At 42.8% G+C, this 25,286-nt stretch overlaps 1 protein-coding gene across 1 annotated transcript; it reads right to left on the bottom strand.

Annotated features, from left to right (window-relative positions):
• Positions 1–527: 527 nt before the first annotated feature.
• Positions 528–24,440, bottom strand: CPA2 (carboxypeptidase A2). Its single transcript, XM_066362668.1, has 11 exons — positions 24,282–24,440; positions 21,170–21,251; positions 20,373–20,507; positions 18,447–18,542; positions 16,676–16,777; positions 14,588–14,686; positions 13,148–13,258; positions 11,894–11,984; positions 10,196–10,395; positions 7,902–7,986; positions 528–764 (listed from the first exon to the last, which is right to left on the bottom strand). Exons 1-11 carry the CDS (start codon positions 24,344–24,346, stop codon positions 577–579), a joined length of 1,254 nt encoding a protein of 417 aa, XP_066218765.1. The 5' UTR covers positions 24,347–24,440; the 3' UTR covers positions 528–576.
• Between the last annotated feature and the right edge of the window lie 846 nt (positions 24,441–25,286).

Genomic DNA, 25,286 nt, shown 5'->3' with positions numbered 1-25,286 from the left:
ATATTTATGTGGTACCTAGAAGAGGTGAAATCATAGAGACAGAAGTAGAATAAAGGTTTCGTGGACTGGAAGGAGGAAGAACAGGGAGTTATTGCTCAATGGGCACAGTTTCTGTTTGGGATGATGAAAAAGTTCTGGAAATGGATGGCGGTGATAACGGTGTAACATTAGGTAAATGTACTTAATGCTATTGAATTGAACAACTAAGGTGCCGCAACTATGAGTTGATGCTTCTCATCTCTCTCCCTTCCTGTCTGTCCCTCCCTTTCTCTCTCTCTCTCTAAAAAAAAAAAATGCCATTAAACTGTACATTTAAAAATGGTTAAAACGGTAGATTATATGATATGTATATTTTAACTCCATTTCTTTTAACGGTGAAAAGATGTTGGAAGCACATTGCTAAGAACATATTTAAACAGAAAGACGGAGGGTTATAGCTCAGTGGTTTGCTGTGCTTTAGGGTAACATAAATTGAAGAAATAATCCTCCTAAATCAGAGTTAGAAAAAGGAATAATCACTCCCCAACTTTGCTTTAAACTAGAGAGCTTTTAAAGGTGTTTATTTCCCCCAGAGCCCTAATAGGGATGGTCCCGCACATGCTCCATGATGGTCTTCAAGCCCAGCCAGGTCTCCTCGGCCGTGGGCAGGATCTGGTTGGCAGGCAGGAGGAAGCCATATCGACCCGTGTCTCTCAGTTCAAAGGCGAATGAGTATTTAATGCCGAAGTCATAGGCCCAGTCAATGCTTCCTCCGCTGGCTTGGTCTGAAACGCAAATGAGAATCAAGTCAGGTTCTGCCATCCCCACTGGCCCCTTACAGCTAGATAACCTCTATATTACGTTCCACCGTTATTAAAAAGATAAGATAGGCCCATCTGCATGGACCTTGAGAGCAGAGATAGCTTAGTAGGAGGTTATGCTTTTGAAAAAAATGCAAGACATTCAAAAAGCACAAGGTGTTATGTAAATGGACATGATACTTAGCTTTCCTTGGTGTTCTCAGGAGCCTCTGGCTTCCCCCACCCATTTGGAATCCTGCCTGCTCTCCTAATTGGCATCTTCTATAACTTAGGGAGGCCACCCCGCCTTGTTTTTTAGAGGAGCACTAGGTATAGGCATTGTTTCCTCTAGAGGGAGAGGAGGGATTACAAATAGAAGGAAAAAAACTTGGTCCCTGCCCTCAGGGGACTTTCAGCATAAGGGAGGAACAGGCTTGTTCCAGTATCAAATAATGTGCCCAGTACCTGTGGTGCATGATGGGTTCGCTCAATGTGCACCTGTATAATGTGTGGCTGCTGGCAAGACAGATGATGAAGGAAGGTGGCATTAGTCTACAAAGACTTGGGGCCGTCATGACTCAGAAGAGCTGAGTAATGGATCAGCTGTGAGGCCCCACCCAGAGAGGGCAGGTAGAGTCAAAGAAGGAGACAGTTGAGGCACCTAGTCCCTAAGAACGGGGCTAGGCAAAGGGAAAGACCAGGGAGGTTGTACCAGGGAGGAGCAGGGCTCGTGGTTAATATTGTGAATGAACACTCAACGCCTATGACCACTGTCTGTCTTCACTCACAGCAGCTATGGTAGCACCTGGTAAATAACACGAACCAAATGGTTTCTGACTTGAATTGGACCTTCCTAGGTACCAAAATGATCAGCATGCCTTTGCTATGGCTATGTGACACAGGGAGTCTCACCAAGAAGTCCATAGTGGACAGGATGCTAGCTTCAGATTGAACCTTGATTCTGCAAAACATTAGCTGGATGACCACAGGCACATACTTATCTCACTGAGGCCCAAATGCTTCATCCATCGAATAGGAATAACAAGGCTACTTATTTCACAGATTATTAAATGGCTTGAGGCCCTGTTTGAGGGTCTCGGGGGCAGATGATGCTGTTCTGCTGATGTTCTGAACCCCAGACTCCACTCAGAAGCTGCCAACCAGAGAAAGCATGAGTTCCTCAGCCTTAAGTGGCTATGGTGGCCTTTCTCCCTACAGTCCTCACTCATAAGGCCCTCCTCCCTGGTGGTTCCCCTGCCAAAGGGGAGGACATTCCCACATGGAAAGTAGTTTAAAAAGTCTGGGCAACTGTGAGCAGATAAGTCTTCCCAGAGAATAGCCTAAAAACATGTAAGAAGAGCCCCAAAGCCGTTCCCTCCATTTGACTTGAAAATCTGTTCCGAAAAGATCGAAAAGAAAAAGGAGTTGATACCAACATGTTCACAGTAGCATTGTTTAGCAAAATGTTGAAACAATCTAAAGGCCCAATAACTGAGATAGAGCACTATCACAGAATAACAAATACCTAAGGTAGAAAAATGTAAAATTATACAGGAACTAACATTAACAAAATAGAACAATGACATTGATTACAACTTGTGGATGAAAACGGGGATCTACGGAAAGTAATCTCACAGCGTGATCTCATCATAAATTCCTAACTGGGCAGGTCATGGCAGAGAGGCACGGTCGCAGGCCTGTAAAAAGCTTATCTTTGCCTTAAGCAAGCCATGTCCATTGTTTCTGTGCATCGAGGTTAACACAACTTTGAAATGTCCCCTTTCAGACCATTCCTTCTAAAGCGTGATCACCCTCAAGAGAGCCCATAATTTTAACTATCCCGTCATCCCTTTCAGTTGCTTTCTCCCGCCTCTGTGTGATCTTCCTTACTTCCCTCCTTAATCTCAAATGCATAAAAGAAGCTGCAAAGTATTATTCTCCGAAGCATGTTTCTCAGTCTGTTGAGATATTGTTTCCAGGTGTATCTTCTGTTTGGCTCAGATAAATTCTTGTAAAGATTCTCTACAGGTTTGGATGTTCTTATATCAACAAACTAGATAAGTATATTTGTCTTCATTGACAAAATCATTACTGAAATTGAAACTGAAAATAAAAATGTTGCTTTATTAGATTTTTTTAAGAATTTTTTTTAATGCATCATCATTAAAAAAGAAGAAGAAGAAAAGGAAGAAGAAAGAGGCCCTGGCCAGCTAGCACAATTAGTTAAGAGCACTGTCCAGAAACAAGGTTGCAGGTTCAATCCCTGGTCAGTACACATACAGGAAGCAACCAATGAATGCTCAACTGAGTAGAAGAACAAATGAATGCTTCCCTTCCTCCTACCCTCTCTCTCTCTCCTTCTCTGTCTCTCTAAAAATCAATCAGTAAAAAAATTAAGCCCTGGATGGATAGCTCGGTTGGTTGGAGTGTCATCCCAGAGCATGGAGGCTGCCAGTTCGATTCCCCAGTCAGACACATACAGAAGCAGCTCAATGTTCTTGTCTCTCTCTCCCAGCCTCTCTCTCTACCAAAGGTGGGAAGGAAGGAAGGAAAAGAGAAGGGAAGGGAAGGGAAGGGAAGGGAAGGGAAGGGAAGGAAAGGGAAGGGGAAAATTTTTTCTATTCTGGGAAAAAAGAACTTCCCTGATCTGAAATATTACCAGATCAGTAGTTTCTGGATTTTCATTAAGTGTTCTAGGTAGTTCTAGATAAGATGTGTAAACTATTGCTCTTCTGTTCTCCAAGACACCGTGAAAGAGAAAATCATAGGCCCAAAATGGCATCACTTGTGCTAAAAGTCAATACCAAACCTAGATTCAATACCTGATCTAATTTCAGTTTCAGCCTCTACCAGGACTGGTATTTTAAACAAATTGGTTTAGAATTTCTTGATCCACAGTAGTGAGGTAATCAGTCTGTGAAGACTCTATCTTCCTCTGAAAGAAGGTGTCCTTGTCTGAAACCATCCATACCTAACTTCTTCGTCCCACCTCTTTCTGCCTATGAAAACCTTCCATCTTGTACAATCCCAGAGTGCCCTTGTAGTTGCTCAATGGGATGCGGCCCGATTCATGAATCTCTTAATAAAGCCAATTAGATTTTCAAAGTTACTGGGTTGAATTTTGGGTTTTTTTAATGACTCCCATTAAGAAAACCATGCAGCCTGACCAGGCGGTGGTACAGTGAATAGCACGTCGGACTGGGATGCAGAGGACCCAGGTTCGAGACCCCGAGGTTGCCAGCTTGAGCGGGCTCATCTGGCTTGAGCAAAAAAAGCTCACCAGCTTGGACCCAAGGTCGCTGGGTCGAGCAAGGGGTTACTTGGTCTGCTGAAGGCCTGCGGTCAAGGCACATATGAGAAAGCAATCAATGAACAACTAAGGTGTCAAAACAAGAAACTGATGATTGATGCTTCTCATCTCTCTCCGTTCCTGTCTGTCTGTCCCTATCTATCCCTCTCTCTGACTCTATCTCTATCTCTGTAAAAAAGAAAGAAAGAAAGAAAAAGAAAAAAAAAGAAAACCATGCATTCTCTCTGATCCCTGATGCCACCCTCCTATGGATGTAACCATCTTTGCCCCCAGCATGTCTGTAGACTCTTTCTTGTTCAACCCCAATCTGCCCAAGTCTGCTTGTCCTGTTCTTGCTCTCCTTTTCCCCCACTCTGAAACAGGATTACATTGGTCATTGCTTCCTCTCTTCTCTCTCTCACCTCTCCTTCTCTTAATCCTCCCCCACAGTTAGTAAACAAGTCTATCTAAAAAAAAAAAAAAAAGAGTCCTTGATTTTTAACTCTCCCTCCCTGCTCATCCAGGTTCCTCTAGAGAAGAGTCTCCTCCCCAGTCTCACCTCTTCCCTATCGCTGTACTCCTCCAGCTTCTCTCACCACTCTTCTGAAACTGCTTTGCTAAAGGTCACCAATAAGCTAGTGCAGGGGTTCAGAACGAGTTACCCCAAGAAGTGCCTGTGTGGTATGCTGATTGTTCTGAGTTAAAGGCAACCAGAACCCTGTGGGCTCAAGAGAAGCCTCTGCCCTCCCTCAATGAACTACCTAGAAGAATTTGAATGAGGGGCCTTACCCATAATTAAAAATTATTAGAGATAGGCCCTGGCCGGTTGGCTCAGTGGTAGAGCGTCGGCCTGGCGTGCGGAAGTCCCAGGTTCGATTCCCGGCCAGGGCACACAGGAGAGGCGCCCATCTGCTTCTCCACCCCTCCCCCTCTCCTTCCTTTCTGTCTCTCTCTTCCCCTCCCACAGCCGAGGCTCCATTGGAGCAAAAGATGGCCCGGGCGCTGGGGATGGCTCCTTGGCCTCTGCCCCAGGCGCTAGAGTGGCTCTGGTCGCGACAGAGCAACGCCCCAGATGGGCAGAGCATCGCCCCCTGGTGGGCATGCCGGGTGGATCCCGCTCAGGCGCATGCGGGAGTCTGTCTGACTGCCTCCCCGTTTCCAGCTTCAGAAAAATACAAAAAAAAAAATATTAGAGATAAACCTTTTTCTCTTTCTGACCTATCTATAGGGCAGGGCCAGCTTCTACTTATTGAACATCTACAATGACCTTCTGTGTGTGTACGTGTGTGTGTGTGTGTGTACGTGTGTGTGTGTGTGTGTGTGTACACAATGACCTTCTGTGTGTGTGTGTGTGTGTGTGTGTGTGTGTGTGTATACCTCATTTTCCCTTTCTGCGGGGTCTCTAACCTCTCTCATGTATGTGGGGTTCCTAAACATGTGTGTTATTAACTTTGGTCATTCTCTCTTAATCTGTCTCGTGTCTATTTATTAAACGTGCTAAAAGACGGTTGAGGATAGAGGAAGAGTTCTTCCTCCTCTACACTAGTGTTAAAAAGAGAAAACCACAGGCCCAAAATGGCATCTCTGTACTAAAAGCCCATGATACCAAACCTAGATTTAACACCTAATCTCATTGCAGTTTCCACCTCTCCCAGGGGTGGCATTCTAAACAAATCAGTTTGGAATCTCCTGACCCACACTAGTGCGTTAATCTGCCTGTAAAGACCCCCTGCCCTCCCCTACGGAGAGGTGTCCTTGCCTAAAATAATCCACACCTATCTTCATGATCCCACCTTCTTTCCGCCTATGAAACCTTTCCATTTTGTACAAACCCCAGAGTGCCCTTTTAATGGTTAGGTGAAATGCTGCCCAATTCATGAATCAGTTTTTAAAAGTCAATTAGATCTTTAAATTTACTCAGTTGAATTTTGTTTTCTAACACTAGCAATGAAAATCCAATGGTAAATATTCTGTCCATGTAATATTTGGCCTTTCTGTGGCCTTTGTCATTGTTAAACACTGCCTCCTTTCCAACAATTACTCCTTCCCTGTTTCTGCCACACAGGAAATGGTCTTGCTCTCCTGAACCAACCACCCTCACTATGTCAACCACTCCAAAATCTCTCTCTCTGCAAAATCTCAGGGCCATGGAGTTCAAAGCCTACCGGACATCCCCACTTGAAAACAACCTTGGTACTTCCAGAGCTGAAGTCATTATCTTTCCAGCCCACCTGTTTCACCTTCCTGGCTGTCTCCCACAGGTAATGGCATCATTCAATGTCCTTCCGTGAGACACTCTCCACCCCCGATAAATGGCAGAATCCTTTGGTTTTAGGTCCTAAATGTCTCCCTTCCCTCCCTCCTGCTCTAGTTGGGCCACCATCTCTTCTCTGAACTCTTTTCACTCTTGGTGTGGTATGTTCCTGCTTCTGGACTGTTATTATTTCATCCTCCACACTGAAGCTCACGTGTTTTATCTAAACAAAAACACGATGCCTCAATGCGCTCACTGCCCACTGAAAACTCTCCAGGGGCTTCCAATCTCAACTCCTTAACATGGTACACAAAAACCCTAAACTTCCCCACTCCCCTTCTCACCACTTCCACTCCAGCAGCCCCAAACCTCCTTGTATTTCACAGAGTTCATCATAAAGGTTTAGCCTTCAGTGCCTTTGCAATGAGCTGTGAAGGAACCAGAACATCCCATTCCTTTCCCCCTTCTCTAGCTATCAGCCGATCAGGCTTCAAAACCCTGCCCTCTTTTTATAGGAAGCTCTTCCCGACTTGGCCACTGTCAAGTCCTCTTAACTTTCTAATACTTTTTAGCATTTATAGCCTCTTACGGCACATATCATACTTAAAGTCATGGACTCCTTCATCTCTCATATTACACAGTAAGTTGTCTGTGGGATCAGTATGTCTCCAGTACTTGGCTTAAAGATTAGCACTTAGTAGATGCTTGATAAAAGTGTGCTGAACAGAGTGAGTGCTTGTAAGAGGCATTTGTTTCCAAAGGATCACAGACATGGGAGCTCTAGGGAACTTCTGGGCATTCAACCAAAGGGTTCCGAGTTTCTGGCTGTGTCCATAAGGAACTGGGGGATACCTTTGGGGGGCTCTGAATCTGCACAGAGGTGCATTGGGATTTCCCATAGCAGTACAGTTGTTTCTTGTTTTATCCCAATCCACTGTGGGAGAGGGGAGAGTCAGGAAGTCTGGCCAAGAAAGCTGGAATTATTAAAAGTGATGACTTGGGACCAGGTCTTGATAAAGGCTGATTTTCAGGCAGAGAATCCACATGAAGAAAGTGAGCTATAAGGATCAGGACAAGCCTGACCAGGCAGAGGTGCAGTGGATAGAGCGTCGGACTGGGATGTGGAAGACTCAGGTTCAACACCCCACGGTCACCAGCTTGAGCACAGGCTCATCTGGTTTAAGCAAGGCTCACCAACTTGAGCCCAAGGTTGCTGCTCGAGCAAGGGGTCACTCGCTCTGCTGCAGCTCCCCAGTCAAGGCACATATGAGAAAGCAAACAATGAACAACTATCTGTCCCTCTCTCTGACTCTCTGTCTCTGCCACACACACACACAAAAAGGGGGGGGGGGATCAGGACAAGCAGAGCAGAGAGCACACAACTCCAATATTTAGTAAGTTCTTTGTTCTAGATATCACATAGTAAGTATGTCATGGAGCTGAGGGCAACTGGACAAGGCTGGGTTGCAGGCATGAAGGCATATCCATTTCACACCAGGGCGTTTATAGGCTTTGGCCCAAAATCACATGGTGCTTGCTATCTTAGTGGATCATTTGTAAAAACACATTAGATACTTACAGATGACTGAGCAGATAGGTCCTACTTTGTACTTGGTGCCGTACAGTCCCTTCAAAGACTGGACAGCCTTTTGAGCCACATCAGTCTAGAGTTAGAGAACCAAGAAAAGGTGAATGAATAACATTTGTCTCTGGGAAGAATAGATGCCCAATAGCAGAAAGTAGAATGAAACAGTCTAGTTAACTGGACTCTATAACTAAGGATTAAGCATAACATCCTTTTCATTTCAACCATTTTCACTGAAAAGTAAGCACAGCTCACTTTCATTAGCTTTTAAAATACAACATAAAGTCCTGGCCAGGTAGCTTAGTTGTTCAGAGCGTCATTCCAATATGCCAAGGTTGTAGGTTCAATCTCGGGTCAGAGCACATATATAAGAATCGACCAATGAATGTATAAATAAGTGGAACAACAAATTGATGTTTCTTTATCTCTCTCTCTCTCCCTTCCTCTCTCTAAAATCAATAAATAAATTTTTGAATAAAATACAATGTGAAGACCCTCATTATTTATTTGATCACTAGGTGTTTGCACTAATAACAACCAGGATCATTACTTTGCCACCAGCTCTTTTTGTTCAGGGCTATGGGTGGAAGTACAGTGGGAGTAAGGGGCTGAATGGAATGTGTACTGACCCCAGGACACACCCAGAAAGTTAATTTTTTTTTTTGCTAGCTCCTTACATTGGCTTATTTCCCTATGATTGTCTCTTTTTCCAAGAAGTAGAGCTCAGCAAAATATTTTCCATCATTTGAGGATTCCAATTTTGAGTAATTGAGGCTTTACTATCCTTGCTAGGGATAAATGTAAGGCCCTAAACTTGGGTCCAGGAAAACAACTGTACAATTACCAGATGGAGAGAAACCTGGCTCTGCAGAATCCTCAGAGAGCCTGGGGGTTTCAGTTGTCAATAAGCCCAACATGAGTCAACAGTACGGTGCTACTGCCAATTAACTGACCCTCAACTGCATAAGCAGAAGTGTTCAGTGTGGATGGGGGCCGATATGGTCACGCTCTGCTATGCTGCTTAACCCACAACACAAGTTTTACATTCACTTCTGGGAGCTACTCTTGAAAAACACAGACAAACCAAAGCAGGTTTGGAAAACAGCAACCTGAATAGTATGGAAACTTGGGACCTTATTATGAGCGCTCCAAAGAACTGGGGGTATTTAATAGAGATAAGGAAAAACCTACAAGAAGCAGGTTACTTCTCAAGTAATTAAAAAGTTTGCCTCTCAAAGAGAAATAAACTTGCTCTATGGAGCCAGATAGTAAATCAGGGCTGGTAGGTGAAAACCGTAAGGAGGTGGTTCTCTATAAGGAAGAATGCAAACCATCAAATATGCCCTAACATGGAACAGGCTCCTTGAAGCCAGGAAGCCATCCAATCATAGAATCCAGCAGACATTTGGATAATTTAAGGTGATCTAGATCTACTGGAAGTACCTTTTAGGTTCTTTTCAACCCTAACATCCCTTTTCCCCCAATTCAACCTTGAGTGATACTACACACCATCAAAACCCTGAAAACTGCCCTAGAGTGCTAAAATCCAATTGATGAGTTTAGAGATGCACCTGAATTGGAATAATCTATTCCATTTCTGCCAGAAGCTGTTGACAATAATCCATTTGAAAGTAAATCAACCAAAAGGTCGCATCTCAGGGCTTATCTCTAGCATATGGGTTTCAAAAAATCAAGGCTAAAAGCCAAATTGGAAATATTTGCACATTCTCTTCAGCTGGAGATAATTCTTCCTCATTTGTAAGCAGCCCCCTGAAATGTCACCATCTGACTTAAGACTGCGACCAGTTTAATTATTCCTCCAACAGGAAAGATGATGAATGATATCAAGTTAGGGAAGTGAGTGTTTTACATCCAATATATATCAGTGCACCATGATGGCAAGTCACAGAGCTGAAGGCACCGGAACGTATCAGGCAAGGGGCTAGAAGACAGCATAGAGCATCTGCCTCTAGATCCAAGAACCTCAGGTCTAAATCCAAATGGTTATTTTCTTAGCAACAGAAAACACATCCTGGGAGCTTATGTACAAACCGGGGTCCTGCTCATCTAGATTAAGGCAATAATTTCATGAATTCTATTTCCCAAAGACACAAGTTAGGAAAGTCCACATCACAATCTTCTCAGTGGCTGGACATATTATGTCACATTCATCTTTATAACCTATCACTAGTGCCCTCCCATCTCAGTACCTAACTTTGCGGCTGAAATTTACATGTCCACACAATGGATATTTGTGGCTGACCTGAAATGAAGTTTCAAAAACTCACCAGCTCATCAAAGTTATCTAACTTGGTGCATTTATACCCATAGGGGAACATCAGCAGCTGAGAGTAGCTGTGGAGGGTAATGAAGGCCTTGACTTTTCCGTGACTCTTGATGAAGTCCACTATGGATTTCACTTCAACTTCAGAGTTGGCACTGGGTCCGTGGTATGAATCAGAGCAAGGACTTTTGCTGGCTCCAGGTCCTGATGGGATACAGAAGAATCCCAAAGAGAACGGTAAGCTTTAAGGAGACACTGTATGGAGGCAGTTACCATGCATCACTAAAGTTCCTCTCCTGGAAATCAGAGCCAGAATGTCACCATGAGGAAGCCTAACTGAAGTGATTCTAGACATATCTCCTTTCTTTAAAATATGGTTCTTCTCGATGGCAGAAAGAGCTATCGAATTAGATCATCTCCTCTCTGTGGGAGTTGTTGGAAGAAAAGCTAGATTTAATATTATAGATGGAATTCCTGCATTGGGTGGGAGTTGAGCAAGTTCATTTTCTGGGATCTCTTCCAATTCTTAGAATCCAAGAGTCAAAGAGTTTGTGTATCTGTACTTCTAAGTCACAAAGACACAAAATGCGAGGAAATTCTGACACCCTTTTCACAGTGAGGAAAATACAACCAGATTTGACAAGGACATCTTTGGCCTTGATTTTCTCAGCAACTAGAGTTACTCCTGATCACTGAAGTGGGTCTGCTGTGGCCTGGCCAGGGCTATGAATGCTAGAGAAACCCTGATGGGATAGGTAGGGGCTGGGACTGTTCCCCCAGGGTTTCTAAGTGATATGGACAAAGGAGAAATATAGCCATTCACTCTTATTTTAGGGTTATTTTATAAGAACATTATTTTGGATCTGAGGCTTTTCTTCCTACACTAAAAACAAAACAAAACCAAAAAAAACCTATTGTAAAATTGATGAATGAAGAAGTTGCCACTCATCCGTATCCTGTTACAATTCCCCAGTGTACTCTTTCTTGGTTCAACGAATCTCGTTAATTTTTTTGCCTTACAAATATTTAGTGATTGCTTCTATGTTCCAGACACTGTGCTAAGGTGTTAAGAAAACTACAGCAAGGCAGTTTCTCACCTCACTGTTATCCTAACTAATAAGGAAAAACGAAACTAATTTCCATTCTGTGATTAGAGAAATGTAAGGAGTTTTAACTGATGCCTGAAACCATAAAGGAACGCCCCAACCAGGCTGCCACTGAACTCGGACAAATTAGAGCTGCCAAGTCAATAAAGTCAGGGCAGTAGGCTAATATTTTCTCTTTCGAATCTATTTTGAAAATCTATTGCTTGATCCTATTTGTACTTTAGTTTTCTTTCTCGAAGCATCCATAGATGATGTAATGCTTCTCCTCCGAATAGATCCTCACCCCCTCTAGTGGTCGGTTCTATGCTTCTGGACGCCTCTTGTCATTGCACAATGTCTCGGCTCTGAGAGCTCAGAAGCCGAGCGCAGCCACAGTTTGTGGGGAAACCGATATGTGAGACAAAATATATTAGATGCTGCTCAGAGCTCTGTGACAGCGCTGCGCGCCTGTGAAGGAAATTTAGTTAAGTGTTTTTCAAATAGGTTTTTAAATGGCTTGAATCCTGAATGGGTTTAGCAGGCTGACAGCCCTGCAGAACCATGCAAAACAGCTAGACAAGGTGTGACCATCCCTGCAAGTGGGTCCTTGTGCTCACCTCCAAAACCTGCGTCCCAGTTCCGGTTAGGATCCACACCAACACAACGGCTCCCAGGCACTTGGGACCGGGTCTTCCGCCACATACGATTCTTTAAAATCCAATCAAAAGAGAATGGGGTGGGGGGGGAGACAGTTATCCAGACTGATCAGGTCTCCTTGGAATTCTGTTAATTTCACTCCATCCCTCCCCCAAGACCCCTTTGGAACTGCATTTGGAACTGCACGAATTTCCCTGTCCACAGTGCTGTGCAATAATCCTCATACAGAGATTGAATCGGACCTATTAGGCTGTCTCACATAGAAGTAGATATCCCCCCATCCCCTCAAATTAACACCTGCCAAACCGTGTTCCATAGAACACCAGTTCTATTAAATTTTTTAACATTGCAATAAATATTAAATGTTAACAACAACAACAAAACGGGGTGAGAGCAAGAGTTCCATGACAGAATACTTGGGGAAAACAGAGAGCTAAACTGGCTGATTTACTTTAAAACTTCTAGAGGTTTTTTTTTTTTCTTTTTCTTTTTAATGTTCGATATTTGCTATGAAATTCCAAGCAAGGGACACAGTAGGAGATATTCCCCAAACTTACCTGTGGAACCTTTATTCATAGGGTGCCTCATAAGATGAGTACTAGTATTTGTACAATTTCCTTTTGATCAGATGCTGAGAAACTGACACTCTCCTAGTCAGACGCTCCAAAAATAAACTTGAAGCTCTCACTCATTTTGAACATACGTGGGGTCACAGTTGCCACAATGGTGTTTTGTAATGAGATTTTTAAAGGAAAAAAAGAACTACATAACTCCTTTTAGTAATACCCCAGAGGATTTCTTCTACAGATTTTAAGTAAAATGTTAGATGTATTGTACTGCCTACCTAAATCCTACCACAAATCTAATTGTCAGCAGGTAATATCCGCCTCCTCTCTTCTATCAATCCTTCCACAAAAACACAGAGATAATTGGAACAAATCTCCTAGGTGACTCACAGTGAACACTGAACTCTAATAGCCCAGCCTAACAACCGAAATAAGGCTCTGACAGAGACAATATATGAAATTGTTGTGGGCTGGAATAAAAAGTGATTATAAATTCCACTGCATGCCTCAGTTCATGGATATTACTGAGCAATTAGACATTCTGTTTAGGGCAGATCGAAGAGAGAAAGATAACTTTTATTTGGTTTTCAAAGTTCCTACACATCCCCTTAGATTCTTGTTTAAAGAAGAGAAAAAGTCCAGGCTTACTTTGGTTTGAGAGAACACATATCCATCGGGGTTTGTGACCGGCAGCAAGAAGATATCCATTGTGTCCAAAATAGAAGTGATGGATGGATCATTTCCATAATCAGAGGCAATCTGAGCAGAGACAACAACTTATATGTCAAGCTCATACTTCCCTTTCACCAGGGAATACAGGATATGATATTAAGGCAATGTGTTTTTTTTCCCAAACATGAACTAGATATCACCGCTGGTCAATGAAAGTCTTCCAGGACTTCATCCAATTTCCTGCAGTGCTAATGTGTTTCATATGCCAGTGTCTATACTTTTATTTCTGGTCAGAATTATTTACTTATACTAAATGAAAATCAGATATTACTGATCCATTTTCTCTCAAAAGTAGATTCCTTCCTATTAATTCTGGTGAGGCAGTTTGCAACGGCAGGCAGCCGTGTATGTGTCTTATAGGGATCTATGAACCAAAGACATTTTTGCAGTTTTTCTTAATCACCACACAGTGTAGTTTTCCAAAGAACTCAAGACCAACATCATATAACTTAAATATGCAGAGACTTTTCTAAAGAGACAGAGAACCGGTTAAATTCCACTTGGGGAATTAAATTTCTGCTTGCAATCAATTGCAGTAGAGTTGAAGTTTCTGCTGGATTAAAATTTACTCATTTCCTGTGCTCAGCCATCCTAAAGCATTATTATTCAACTGTTAAATATCCATTTCATAATACCCTAAAGGTAACCACATTTTAATTGAAGGGAAAAATGTATCAGTCAGTATGCAAGTGGTTGCACATGCTTGAATGATCTGATGCGGATTGATTTCCTTTGCTCATGAATTAACATTCTGATTTATAGCGTGTCATTTTTGAATTACTTAAGAAATACCAGACGAGGTCACACCCAGCCTGGTGTCCTGACTTTAATTCCACTGAACATGTGGAAGAAAGATACGGCTACACTCTGACTTCAAAATCTGATTTGGAAACTTTTCAGAACAACCAAAAAAACCTTTAACCAATTCCACTTTGGAACTGTATAGGTCAGAGTAAACTCTTCTAGCACCTGTTTATATTTTCCATCTGAGCCTCTTTCACATTTTATAGATTTCGAGCACATCGAGCCTCAGCCCGGGGATTCAAGGCAGCAAAGCAATTTTTCTCTTGTCTGTTCTTATGCTGAAATCTGACTCCCGGGGGGTCCTTCTTTGCTACCCTCTCAATCTCTTCGAGTTCACGGTATCTTTTAACAGGCACTCAGTGCTTTGCCCGCGGGAGAGTGCCAGGGTGCAAAACCAAAAAAAGGTTGAATGGGTCTGTTTCCTGCCCGTGAGGCAAGAAGCAGCGATTGGGCTGAAAGCATCAGCCCTCGGGACCACGGGGACTGCTGTGTGCTTAGGTGGGGTCTGATCCCAGAAGGACAAAATAATTGAGGGATTTTAGGCAAAATGACCTTATTTGCTGTCCACAATGCAGTAGCTTGTGTAACCCACTCTCGAGCATGGATCCCGGCGTCCAGCCAGATGGCGGGCTTGTTTCCTCCGGTACTGAACTGCAAAAGAAGTGTGGAAATGCGACTGCTCCGCCGATGCGGGGGGCCTCCCAATCCCCTCTCTTTTTACCCAGGGCCTTGCCTGCCGCTCTTTCTATACTTGATGTGATTGAGAGAGAAGGAGGAAGGGTAGACAGTGATGCATCAATTAACTCTTCTCGCTTAACGTGATTTTTTTGGTCCCCTTTCTTTAAAGTAAGGGTTAAGTGCAGGCTAACAAAAGCATAGCCTTTTTCATTTTTCGTGTTTGTAAAAAATCAATGCAGATAATGTAATAACATAAAAATATGTTCATTGTATATTGTAAATATTTTTTAAAAAACAGGTTACAGAATAGTATGATGCCATTTTTATTTTTTAAAACGGCTAGTTTATGTGTATGCATGTAAATGTACACTCAAACATGAGAAAAAGGAAGAGGGAGAGAAAAAAGAAATAGAATCATATGCAGCAACATGGTAATAGCCATCATTCCACAATTGTGAAATTAGGAATATGGGATATATTTTTTTGTTTGTTTTGTTTTTTGTTTTTGGTCTGTTTCCCTATTTTCCAATTTTATGCAATGATTGTGTTATTTTTGTAATAAAAATGGTCGTGATAACCTTTTGAGTCCTTCATAAAAACAGGATGGTACGCTCTAGGGGTGCTTTCCAGAGTTTAAATTTTATGATCTAAGTGACTCAGTTTTATTTGGAGCAGTGGCTTTGCCAACTGGATCAGTAAATGGGGAGGAAAAGATTATTTTTGCACCATCAACTTCTATCTCTGCGCAGCACTCTAAACATAACAGATAAGGTAAATGAGAAATGCAAATCCTCGCTAAAAATTACGTTTCACGGATTTTGAAAGTTTTCGTTCAAAGTGTTACGTGCTTTTTCCTCCAAAGAGTTCAAATGCAAAAAGCAGAGGGAACTTTCAAAAACAGAAAACATTCTCAACTACAAACCACCCGGAGAAGAGAAAGCGAGAAAACCCAAGGGGGCGGGATTGGGGGGGGGGGGGGGGGCTGCGGTTTCCTGACCCAGCTTCGGGAGAAACAGGAAAGAGGAAATTTTAAAAAAGAAGGGAGCATTAGCCAATGTATTCTAGCCCAGGGTCAATAAAGCTGGCAAACCACTCCTCTCCGGCCTGCTTTGAGAAAAACATTCTGGTGCAATCCATCTGTCCCGAGTCCGTTGGTGCTCAGCCATAACGTTTCCAAATTTAGCAGGGAGTTGTGACATTCCTTTTTTTTTTTTTTTTTCCTTAACAAACTCTTTCTAGGAAATCTGGGGAAATAATTTTCACTCTTTTCAAAGCAAGGTGAAAAAAACTTGAAATTTCCACACTAAATCTGTGAGAGGTTACAGGTGGGAATACCTAAAAAATAAATGCCTACTTTCTGGGCATTTGCCTTGGCAATTTAGTTACCTGTCAGTCACCCTTTCACAGGCTGCGGGAACTGCTTTATTTAAAAACAAAACAAACAAACAAAAAACCAGGAACTCTTTCTTTTATTAAATGCGGCTCTAGCTTAGGCGCTTTCTTTTTTTTTTTCTTTTGATTTAAAAGAGAAAAAAAAAGAGGAAAGAAAAGAGGGGGGTGGGGGAGAAACAAGGCACAGAACTACTGGCTTGATTAATTACAGAATATCTCACTTATTTGCCCTACCCCTGTGCCGCACCACCGCCCCCTCCCTCTGTTCCTAGCCGCGCGTTAGTCTCCGGGTCCCTGCGTGTGAATCGATCACGACGAGAGCATTAATTCAGTCCTGCAGTCCTGCGTCGGTTTGCGCAGGAAAGAGGAAAAAAAGAAAAAGAAGGGGGGTGGGGGGGGGGGGAGTGAGGAGGTGGATACTCAAAACCAGCAAGGACCGGTTAGAAGGGGATGAGGGGTGGGGGGGAGGAACAGCTCTGCTGCAGGCAAAGCCCGCAGTGACAGCCCCCGCCTGAGAGCAGCGGGCTTCTAGAAGCTTGGGGAGGAAAAGCCACCGCTGCACCTGTGTACCTTGAGCACGTTCATGGGCCGTTTTTCGAAAGAATAGCCAATGTGCACTTTGCTCACTAGTCCAGGGTGCTCAGCCACGAGGTTATCCATTTCTTGGGAAATCTGAAATGTTTTAAAATGAACACAAAGACATTTGCAAAGAAATAATCAGATCCGTCCCTTAGCGAATTTGCACTCTCCTGCATTTCCACACCCGCAGGACAGAGTGGCGAGGGCCGGGCGGGGGATGCCGCCGGATTGGGACCCTCGCGTCCAAGCTGAGAGACGAGTCCCTCAGCTTCAGCAGGGGCTGGGACCGGGGAAGCCATTTTGCGGCTGCCGAGACTGTTCTTGGCAGTTTGGTGCTTAAAACAAAATGGCCATTTTTCTGGTTTGCCTGTGGCCCAGCTTGGGAGTGGAACTTCCGCAGTTAAAAAGACTCTTGCCCTCCCGAGCAGAGGAACACGGATGGTAGCGGCACCAAAAAATAAAATAAAAAATATAGGTGGGTTTAGAGGCAAGGAGGGGGGGGCAACACAAAACTCAGCAGGGCCAGTTCAGGCCGGGGCAGCGGGGTGCCTGCTGCAGATGCGCTTGTCAACAGATTCATCCCCTTCTATTTGCGAAGTTGATTGAAATTCTGTGCAACTGGGGCACCCAAGCTGTGTCCATTGCTGGGATGGAGACACGTCTGGGCGTGCCTGGAGAACGAACAGCATGGACACAGCTCCTCCAGCTGTTGCTGGCATTTGCTCTCGGTAGGACAGACACCAGTTTGTGAGGCCTGCAAAGAAGGGGACACGGCAGGCTCCCTTTTCTCCTGGGGATTAGGGATTGATCTATGGTCCCTAATCTGAAACCGGCAGGGCCGTACACATTTTTCAAATTAAGGGTTTTTGGTTTTGAGGGTTTTTTTTTGTTGTTGGGATTTTTGTTGTTGTTTTGAGGGTGTGGGGAGAGATTTTAGGAAGGTGGGAAGCCTGTACTGTGTATTCTACATGTGGTATTGCTCCCTATTCAAATACATTGATATTTCTGGCAGTGATGCAAATGAGTAGCAAGTCAGTTCAGGTCCAATTTTGCCCCCAAATGAATTTAGATCGGGTTTTGCCACCAAATAAATTAAGGGGGGGGGGGGGACTTTGTTTTCAGAGTTCTTTGCATTTTATAATTCCTGATTTGGGAATCAGTAATCTACCAGATACCTCCCCTCTGGCTCTTCCCTAATTCCTCACCTCTCCCCATAAGCCCCCAGTCCCCATTTCCTTATTTCCTTTCCTCCATTCCTCACCCCCAAATCAGTTAGTGCAAATAGGCCCCTGTGGGGCCATGCAAAGTGCTGCCACTGCCCAAGTGCCCTGGTGTCAGTGTGTGACTCAGGTAGAGGAAGTTTTACTCCAGCAAAACTCAGGAAAGACAGCAGAGATTCTGCTAGGGGGAGATATAGGAACTTTGGGCAGTTGGGAGACCCTGCCCTTGGCTGAAGTCAGAGGTGTCAAGATGTCTGCTGATTCTGTCGTCAATGGCAGCCAAGAACCACACTCTCAAATGGCTTTGTAGGCAGCACAGGCCGGAAATCAGCAAGGGGTCCTTGAGCAGAGAGCATGACCGTGGTAGGCTATTTGTATCCTCCCTTAAGACACGGCACTTAATACTGGCTGGGAAATCCTAGGGAAACTTGGAGAAGTTAGGAAATATGAGAATTGTTTCCATTAAATCACCAAAAGAAAGTATAAGCTTTGTCATCTCAAAGAATGGCCCATTTCTCAGATGTTCATTTTGAAACACCTACCTCTTCCAAGGTATGATAAGCCCCAAAGTTGAAGTTACCGTTCCGTTCTCTTCTCTGGTTAAATAACATTTCCTCGTTTTCTTCATCCAACAACACCTAAAACAAACCAATCATACCTATGCTTAGTTTAGAGCAGTGGTAGTCAACCTAGTCCCTACCGCCCACTAGTGGGCATTCCAGCTTTCATGGTGGGATGTAGTGGAGCAACCAAAATATAAATAAAAAGATAGATTTAGATTTAACTATAGTAAGTTGTTTTATAAAGATTTATTCTGCCAAACTTAGCAAAAATCTGACATAAAGTACTTGGTAAGTAATTATTATTATATGCTTTAACTTGCTGTTACTCTGTTTTATAAATTTTATAAAGTAAAGTTACTTCCCTACTTTATAAATCACCATTACTGTGGAACCGGTGGGCGGTTAGAAAATTTTACTACTAACAGAGATACAAAAGTGGGTGGAAGGTATAAAAAGGTTGACTACCCCTGGTTTAGAGCAATGCATTTGCATCTATAATTGTGAAGGAAATGGTGACACGCAAGTCCTCAAGCCAAAGCGTTTGTTTTCCTGTCCTATAGGCTTTGGGGTCATGCCTTTCCCTTATTCTGGTAGCACCCTGAAAGGTGACGGGGCACTATTGGGGCTTCAGGACAGCCAGATGCTGAAAATATAGGATGACAGTCCCATGGTTGCCTATTGCTTATCCTACCTCTCGGGGACCCAGGGTATATAGATACAGATGTGAATAAAACCAATGCCTTCTCTGTGTCTGGGGTTGCATTTTATTTTTTAAGTTTCACGTGGTGACCTTTGACCAACTTCACAATCCTCAGCAAGCACAGCAAACTTTCTAGTTCATTATTACTTGTGTTCCTTAAAAGGTAGCCATGAATATTTTTGTTAGTAACATCCAGAATGGCATGACAACCGAGATGAATATCAAACTGGTAACTGTAATAGTATTGATTATATATAATCATCTATTTCTGTGGTTTTCAACCTGTTTTTTTTAATTTCATGACACATATAAACTAATTACTAAAATTCTATGGCACACCAAAAAATATATTATTTGCTAATCTGAAAAAAAAAAGATATTGTGATTCATTCACACTGGACAGCTATTGTTGTGTTGACTGTTGTCATTTTTTTTATTTGACAATCTAAAGGAAAAGAAATCAGTCCCCTGACTACTAAACAGTCAGGTATTACATGTTTTAAAAATTCTTGTGGCACACCAGTTGAAAATCACTGGTCTAGCACAAGACCACCAGGAGTTATGGCCCCTGGAGATACTGCATTCTTTGTCCCTGTGTCTTATCAACCATTAGTACCTAAGTGATACTATTAAAAAAGTGCACACGCACATGCACAGAGTAAAGTAACAGAGGTCTCGTAGCGGGGAATAATTTGCACAACACTGCCGGATCATCTGCCTGTCTGCTCTGGCCCAATCTTCCCAGAAGTAAATTATTCCATAATAAATTCTGTTATAATCTATAGAGTTGACTGCTTCATCTTTCATTCAGAAGGTACTTGTCATTATGGTGGCCAATACATCTATGTCCCACCATTGGACACAGTGCCTAAGAAAACCTCCAATTAAAATCTAGATGAATAACATCTTACTTTTACCTACTTTGACTAACGACTATCAGTTTGCCTTTTATATTTCATGCCAGAGACTCTCTTTTCCCCTTTTCCTTAAATTTTTTATTACCGTATCCCATTGGTGCCAAATGCAAAAGAGAGAGGTAGGATAGCTCCCTACCCACTCTGCAGGAGTGGGCCAGACCACAGGGGGGCCCTACTGGCTCCCACAGGCTCTTTCCCTGGCTGAGAATACCCAAAGGTAAAAGAGGACGGTCCTTTGGTCCAAGTGGACCAGCAAGCCTCTGGAAGGATGGTCTGTGGAGTAATTACCTGAACATCTTCAATCATGATTGAATAAGCAATGTCCTGGGACTCCAAGAAAACTTTGACTGCCTGGACGCTGTCAAAGGGGACTCGGACATGGGCTGTCTCCCCTGGGATGGTGGGCGATTTCCAGAAATCAAGCTGAAAGGGATAAAAGGCCAAGGCAATGTGTGCATCATTCCAGGGAAACGAACAGCTCATCACTGATAGATTTCAAGAAATCAATTCATATCTATTTTATCTTGAGCCCACAAGACTAGAATCATTGTGGAATCACTATGATATCATGTGAAGGGTTTTTAAATAGCCAAGCATCAGCTTATGTGTTACAACCCCCACTCTCGCTGTTAGATATTAAAAAGGGTAGAAGGAACAGATGATTTAAAACCATGGCATTTTTTTTTAACAGTTGACATTCAAGTGATCGAATTCATTTTATGACAAAATGTTAATACTATAAATTATTTTAGGAGGGAAATAATGCGTTAAAGGTGTTCAAAATTTTTTCAGAGTAACTTCAAGCTCTCTTTTCATTCTTACAATAAACTTGTGAGATACAAGAACAGTTTATTCATTCTCTTTATACTGAATGGGAAAATGAGAGACAGGAAATCTCGGGTGACTTGCCCAATGTCACACAGTTGGGACAAGAGCCCAGGTTTTCTGCATCCCAACTTCCTGAGTGAGCATCCCACACACCATCAGAGAAGATGAGATACAGTCCAAAATAAGAGATTTCAATCATCATGTCTAACTGTGGAGTACTCAGTCTGGGAAACAGAAACCTCCTCTAGGACAGATACCTGGAGATGTTCTTCAGCCTCCAGTTCCACCAGATTTTTTATTTGTTCTTCATTCTTTGGTACGATCTCAAGAACTTGATCTCTAAAGAGTATTAACCACAGACATGGTTTTAAAAGCAAAACCCGGACACTGTTTCCTGTTGCTTTCTGCTCCTGTTAGCGCCACATGCCAGGAGGTTAATGCAGCAGTCAATAATCTCTTTGGCAATCAAGAAACTAATAAATAGTATACTGACCCAATCCCCAGAACAAGCAGTTGATGGAATGGCTTTACTTCCCCCAAGGGTATGTTATCTAAGTAATAATTAAGAGGTGTACCTGCTTCTAGCAGGAAGCTTGACATTAAAGTTACCTTTCCTTTAGCTAATGATTATACTCAAATAACACCTGCTGCTCATAAAGAATTGGCTTTTAAAACTTGTCTGTTCCTGTTTTTCAGAAATAAGTAAAAAAAAAAAGTGTAAGTTTGGTGCTTATAAGAGGAATTGAATTCACATCTGAGTAGACTTAGAGTGGGTTGTTTTTTGGGTTTTTTCTTTTTGGTGTTGTTAAATGTATCGGAGTTCCATCTCCAAATGCCATTTATGTAGCCCAAACCTGGGATATGGCTAGGGACAATTGGGACCCGGAAAAATCATGGTGTGCCTATTTCTCTCACACACATATACACATAATAGGGAATAAAGGATAACAAGGACAACTAGGTAGGAAAAAGAAGTTGTAAAACAAGCAAACAGATAACCTTAGTAAAAAGTTGGGTAGTAGATAGAGCTGTATTCTTATAACCCTTCCTTTGTGACAAATATTTCTCCTCTATCCTTCTCTCCAAGTAGGCTGACTTCCTGTGTCACTCTTCTGCCCATTTGGACAGCAGGGAAGGGATCAGTACAAAAAGCCATACACAGGGAAAAGAATTCAGATCTTCCAAAACCAAGCACCATGCAATTTCCAATGAACCCGAGCAGAATATATGTGATAGAATGAGGTCCTGCCTTCACGTATCCACCTGCCACAGATGGTCTGAAAATTCTTCCATTTGAATCTCAGTTGTTTTGATTAATGTATAGACTCCCAGGAATCCTCCTTTAGCAGAAAGGCAATGGAAAAAATAATACATTAGGCTAATATTTCCTGGTGTGTGTGCTGAGGACTAGTAGCCATTTGAGTTGCTCAGCATGTAAAAAAAAAAAAAAAAAAAAAACAAACTGAGGAGGAGCTTGGTGATCAAAAATATTGATTGGGTACAGCCTGACCAGTGGATAGAGCATCGGACTGGGTTGTGGAGGACCTGGGTTCGAGACCCCAAGGTCACCAGCTTGAGCGCGAGCTCATCGGTTTGAGCAAAGCTCACCAGCTTGAGCCCAAGGTCGCTGGCTTGAGCAAGGGGTTACTCAGTCTGCTGAAGGCCCACGATCAAGGCACATATGAGAAAGCAATCAATGAACAACTAAGGTGTCACAACGAAAAAGTAATGATTGATACTTCTTATCTCTCTCCGTTCCTGTCTGTCTGTCCCTATCTATCCCTCTCTCTGACTCTCTCTTTCTCTGTCTCTGTAAAAAAAAAAAAAATTGATTGGGTAGATGCAGCACCCTAGGTCCCCTTTCATAGACTTACAGTGCACACTAATTTACTAAAAGAACCTAGAAATCCTATAGTTTATTTAACCCTCTGACTCCCCAGTTTATTTGACCACCCACTTAGGGGGGCTAAATTTATTTGACCACTTTGTTAGTTCCCTGGCACACTCTTCAAGAAACACTGCCTAGTTCTGGTCAGGTTGCACAGTGGATAGAGCATCAACCTGGTGCACCAGAGGTGACAGGTTCGATCCCCAGTCAGGGCACATATGAAAAGCAATCAATAAATACACATCTAAATGGAACAACTAAGTGAAACAGCAAGTTGATGCTTCTCTCTCTCTTTCTCTCTCATCCTTTCTCTCTCTCTCTCAAATCAATGGAAATTTTTAAAGAAGAAAGAAAGAAAAAAGAAAAGAAATGCTGCCTAAAACTCTTTATAAGATCTTGGAACCAGCCCTGGCCGGTTGGCTCAGCGGTAGAGCGTTGGCCTGGCGTGCGGGGGACCTGGGTTCGATTCCTTGCCAGGGCACATAGGAGAAGCGCCCATTTGCTTCTCCACCCCCCTCCCCTCCTTCCTCTCTGTCTCTCTCTTCCCCTCCCGCAGCCAAGGCTCCATTGGAGCAAAGATGGCCCGGGCGCTGGGGATGGCTCCTTGGCCTCTGCCCCAGGCGCTAGAGTGGCTCTGGTCCCGGCAGAGCGACGCCCCGGAGGGGCAGAGCATCGCCCCTGGTGGATCCCGGTCGGGCACATGCGGGAGTCTGTCTGACTGTCTCTCCCCGTTTCCAGCTTCAGAAAAATACAAAAAAAAAAAAATCTTGGAACCAAAGTATTTTGGAACAAAGGTGAATCTTACAAAGCCATGAGAGCTGGATTTGGCCTGAAGTCTGCCACCCTGGTGTCCCCCTTGATGCGGCTCTACCGCCTGGGCACTAGATCTGAAGATGTGGAGGACTAGGGCTGACTTGGAGGATGAAGCCCAGGAAGGCAGGGAGAATAACCCAACACTTACAGGGATGGCACTGAGTAAGTGTCTAAACAGCTTTGTTTTCACTCATGTCTGTCACCCCCTACATCCTGATCAGCAGAGGGGGAAATGAGTAAGAACAGAGAGAATTAAGGTATAGGGGCTCAGTTTTATTTTTTCTTTAAATGTCATTCATATCTCTCTTTATCTCTCTCTCTCTCTGATCACAGATTTCTACTACTTCCACTCTCTCTTCTCCAAATCTAAGAGAACTCTCTTGAAAATGCTGAACACTTATACCTAAGATTCTGCCACAATCCAGTGAGAGACTCTTTGAATCAAGTAAAGAAAATTTAAACAGGTATCAGAAAGCATAACCCTCCCTGGCCAGATAGCTCAGTTGGTTAGGGCATTGTCCCGAAACACAGAGGTTGCTGGTTCAATCCCCAATCAGGGTACATACAAAAACAGAATGACATTCCTTTCTCTTTCTCTCTCTCTTTTCTTCTCTCTAAAATCAATAAAATAAACATTTTTTAAATTATTTTAAGAAAATGTGACTTACCCCACAAATGTTTCTCGACAGTAGATATGCCCCAAAAGGGCACTGAGAAACAGAATCACCCTCATGGTCAAGGGTCTTCCTAGAGTCTAGGATCAGAGTCACTCCTGAAGTTATTTATAGGAACCATGACTGAGGCTAAACTGTCAGCAGTCTAGAACCCAGGTGAATTCCCACATGGAAAAATTCCCACCTGCAGGTCAAATTCTCAAGGCTATAGACACCCACCGGTGTGATATCACCAATTCGTACATTTTTCCATTTCTACAATGAGATAACAAACTTCAATGGAAAAGAGCATACCAAGGACAAATCATGTATTTATGATTTAGAACATAAAGCGCCACTAACTCTACCTAGTGATAGAAACCAGCTTAATAGACCAAGTGGTTGAAGTCCTTTCTGGGTCTCTGAAAAAAGAAGAAAAAAAAGGACACAGTATTTTATAGTAATTACTTGGGCATCCTGTCTATCACATTTCATTAGTTTGCTCATTTATTTGTTTTTATAATGTTTACCCTTAAACACTGCAATCACGGAGCCCACATCTGCAGAATCTCCCTGTAGATGTGGCCCTGACCAGTTCTCATTCTATATTAAAGCAAAACAGAAGGCCTTTTAATATTCAATTTTGAACTGTCTCTAAAGTGATCCATCTGTATTTGTACCAAATTGATATCTTTGTTTCTGTGCTTTTTCCCAAAATGAAATGTCTTTCTGAATATGACAATGAAATTGCTTGTAATAGAAAGTTTAGCTAAAATGAAAGTGTTTTACTTAATCACCAATTTCTCCACCCCAAGAAAACCATTCAGTGCACATCTTTTCAAACTCCGTGTGCTAGAGCTTTTTCCTTAAACAAAAATTATATCATAGATTCTGATTTTTAAACGAAAACTTTTTTTTTAAACAAAGTTGATCTTTTTCTTATAAGTGAAAGTTTATTTAGAAAGTCACAGAGGGCCCTGGCTGAGCAGCTCAGTGGGTTAGAGCACCGTCCCAATACGC

This window comes from Saccopteryx leptura, chromosome 2 (genome assembly GCF_036850995.1).
Source record: "Saccopteryx leptura isolate mSacLep1 chromosome 2, mSacLep1_pri_phased_curated, whole genome shotgun sequence".
Taxonomy (NCBI): Eukaryota; Metazoa; Chordata; class Mammalia; order Chiroptera; family Emballonuridae; genus Saccopteryx; species Saccopteryx leptura.
This window is presented reverse-complemented; position numbering and strand designations above follow the sequence as displayed.

Bases quoted from the DNA above. Each gene is read 5' to 3' on its own strand.
- CPA2 (XM_066362668.1), bottom strand. From the start codon at position 24,346: ATGAGGGTGATTCTGTTTCTCAGTGCCCTTTTGGGGCATATCTACTGT. The intron at 14,687-16,675 runs GTACACAGGTGC...CTTCTTTTGCAG, and splicing joins GGCCCATGAACGTGCTCAAG to TTCAGTACCGGAGGAAACAA. The intron at 7,987-10,195 runs GTGAGTTTTTGA...CTCTAACTCTAG, and splicing joins TAGATAACTTTGATGAGCTG to ACTGATGTGGCTCAAAAGGC.